At 46.1% G+C, this 3,205-nt stretch overlaps 1 protein-coding gene across 1 annotated transcript; it reads left to right on the top strand.

Moving 5' to 3' along the window:
• The first annotated feature begins 227 nt into the window (after positions 1-227).
• On the top strand, positions 228-1,234 carry LOC101521963 (olfactory receptor 2G6). Its single transcript, XM_004586568.2, has one exon. It carries the CDS (start codon positions 228-230, stop codon positions 1,173-1,175), a length of 948 nt encoding a protein of 315 aa, XP_004586625.2. The 3' UTR covers positions 1,176-1,234.
• Positions 1,235-3,205: the final 1,971 nt, after the last annotated feature.

Genomic DNA, 3,205 nt, shown 5'->3' on the forward strand with positions numbered 1-3,205 from the left:
CAATGAGAGTAAGATGAGATGAAGCACTTGTTTTGTGTTTGTGTTTTGTCTTTTGAAGGGACACCGAGGTGATGACATGTCTGTCCTGAGTGTCTTGAAGCTCTGCAGGTCCTGCACCATGGCCGTGGCAATGCGTAAAGAGATAACCATGACTGAGCACTGTCCGCGTCCAGCTGGCGGCCTCTGTCCCTGGGACACTGTCCTTCCATGAGCTCAGCTGCAGGACAATGGAGGCAGCCAACGGCAGCTCCGAGAAGGGCTTCTTGCTGCTGGGCTTCTCAGATCAGCCCTGGCTCGAAGGATGCCTTTTCATCATCATTTTGCACTTTTACATCTTGAACCTTCTGGGCAATGCGGCCATCATCCTGGTGTCCTGTGTGGACGCCAGACTCCACACGCCGATGTATTTCTTCCTCAGCAACCTGTCCTGTGTGGACATCTGCTTCACCACCAGCGTGGCCCCCCAGCTGCTGGTCACGATGAAGAAGAAAGTCAAGCGCGTGAGTTACGGCGGGTGTGTGACCCAGCTCTACGTGGCTATGGGGTTGGGGTCCTGTGAGTGCATTCTGCTGGCAGTCATGGCGTTTGACCGCTATGCTGCAGTCTGCCGGCCACTGCACTACACCACCATCATGCACCCGAGGCTCTGCGTGGCCCTGGCCAGCTCAGCGTGGCTCAGCGGCCTCGTCACCTCCCTCATCCAGTGCTCCCTCACCGTGCAGCTGCCCCTCTGCGGTCATCGCCAGCTGGACCACATCTTCTGTGAGGTGCCGGTGCTCATCAAGCTGGCCTGCGTGGACACCACATTCAACGAGGCAGAGCTCTTCGTGGCCAGCGTGGTGTTCCTGGTCATCCCTGTGTCGCTCATCCTGGTCTCCTATGGCTTCATAGCCCGGGCCGTGCTTAGGATCAAGTCGGCTGCCGGGCGCAGGAAGGCCTTCGGGACCTGCTCCTCCCACCTGCTGGTGGTCGTCATTTTCTATGGGACCATCATCTTCATGTACCTGCAGCCAGCCAGAAGCAGCTCCAAGGACCAGGGGAAGTTTGTCTCCCTCTTCTACACCATCGTCACGCCACTGCTGAACCCCATCATCTACACTCTGAGGAACAAGGATGTGAAAGGGGCCCTGAGGGCCGTGGTCAGAGGACAGGCTTTCAGGTCAGGAAAGTTGTGAGTTGTACCTTTGGTGCTGAGTCCCCTGTGATGCTTTGGGCCCCAGGTTACTCCACGGTCTGCGGGTCTGCCAGGAGCTGAGTCCTCATGGAGCAGTGCTGCCCTGTGCTTCCCAAACATGCTGCCCCTGAATTCCTAGATGCTGTGCCCTCCCCCGGAGGCCCTCACTCTTCCTGCACCATCAAGCCCCACGTGGCCACTCTGCTACCTAGGACAGTGGCCCAGCTGGTAAATTCTGCTTGTTCTGAAATTTACAGCTTTTCTGAAGCACTCTCAGGGACAAATTAACTGTTTCATAATAGATTTCACATAACATGTAATGATACTGCTGGGTACCGGCATTTCCACACATCCACATGTACATTAGCATTTATATATCTACCTATATATACAAACTGGCTAAGATATATATATATATATATATATATATATATATATATATATATACATATATACATATATACATATATATATATAACAGCTATGAACTAATATATAACTCTTTTTCCATGATAAAGAAGATTCAAAAAACTCGCAGAAGGGAATTAAAAGCCAAGCTTATTTGGTGCAAAATAATGTTTTGAGTCCATGCTGGTTTTTTGTTTGTCTTTTCGTGGCAGTTTGAAGACCCCTCATGTGTCACTTGGAACTGGGGAGTGGCTGAGCCCCTTCCCCCCGACACTGGTTTGTTTGCAGTGGGAGACGACAGGTGGTTCATAGCTGCCTGATGGTGATGCCTGGGTCCCCCAGGATTGTTATTTTCCTAATGGAATCAAATGGACAAGATTGCCTTAAAAAACTGTGATGTTTGACATTCAGTCTCATTTTCTGTTAAAAGTCTTAAAAGTAAAGGCATAATATACTAAAACAAGTCTTTTAGTATTTTTTTAAATTTATTTATTATTATTAATTCATTAATTACATTGTATTATGTGACACAGTTTCATAGGTACTTTAGTATTTTTATAGATAATTCATAAAGTCTAACCAAAAAGTAGTTGCTTCTGGCATTAATAAAGAAGAAAGTATTTCTTAAGAACAAGGTGTTATTCATGCAATTTTACGCCTTAAAATTTGAAATATAAAATCCAAACACAACGGCCCAGTGCCAGGTTCAACGGCTAAATCCTTGCTTTGCAAGTGCCAGGATCCAATATGGGCACTAGTTCATGTCCCAGTTGCTCCACTTCCCATCCAGCTCCCCACTTGTGTCCTGGGAAAGCAGTGAGGACATCCCAAAACCTTGGGACTCTGTACCCATATGGGAGAACTGGAAGAAGCTCCTGGCTTCTGGCTGCTGATTGGCTCAGCTCCAGTCATTGTGGCCACTTGGGTAGTGAACCAGTGGATCTAAGATCTTTCTCTCTGTCTCTCCTCTCCATAAATTTGATCAAGCTTTCCAGTAAAAAATGAATAAATCTTAAAAAATCCAAACACAAACTCACATTATTAATGCTCATGATTATATATTTGCTTCCAAATTTAAAGTAACGGGATATTCAAATACAACTTAATAATACTAAGTATGTTCTTGTATTTGGTCACACTCTTAATTCCATAATTCTTGATTCAATTTTCTCCTCCTTCTTCACCTCCTCCATTCTCCAAATATATTGAATTTCATCAATGTTAAGCTCACATATTTAAAAAGACATGTAATTACAGGGAATAATTTGCTCTGCAATCATAATTTTGCTCTGTATTTTCATTATAATACACAGGAGGGAAAGAAAAGCACGCGCAAGGGGAAAAATACAGAGAACCTGGAGAGGTGTTTATCAAACATGTTAGAATTTCAGTGACAGAATCTATGATCACGTTTGCAGCAGGATGCTGAGCCGTGTCTGCACCTGCAAAGACTGATGGCCCAAAAAGGCTCAAGCGAGGTCATGAATGATTCAGGGGTTCTCCAAAGATACATTGTCCGGCTTATTCCCTTGAGTATTTCAAACAGATGAAGCACTGAGTATCCCGTCAACCACTAACCAGAAGTGAGAAGGACGCGAGGCTGCCTTGTAGGTGTTCTCGTGT

This window comes from Ochotona princeps, chromosome 19, assembly GCF_030435755.1.
Source record: "Ochotona princeps isolate mOchPri1 chromosome 19, mOchPri1.hap1, whole genome shotgun sequence".
Lineage (NCBI taxonomy): Eukaryota > Metazoa > Chordata > Mammalia > Lagomorpha > Ochotonidae > Ochotona > Ochotona princeps.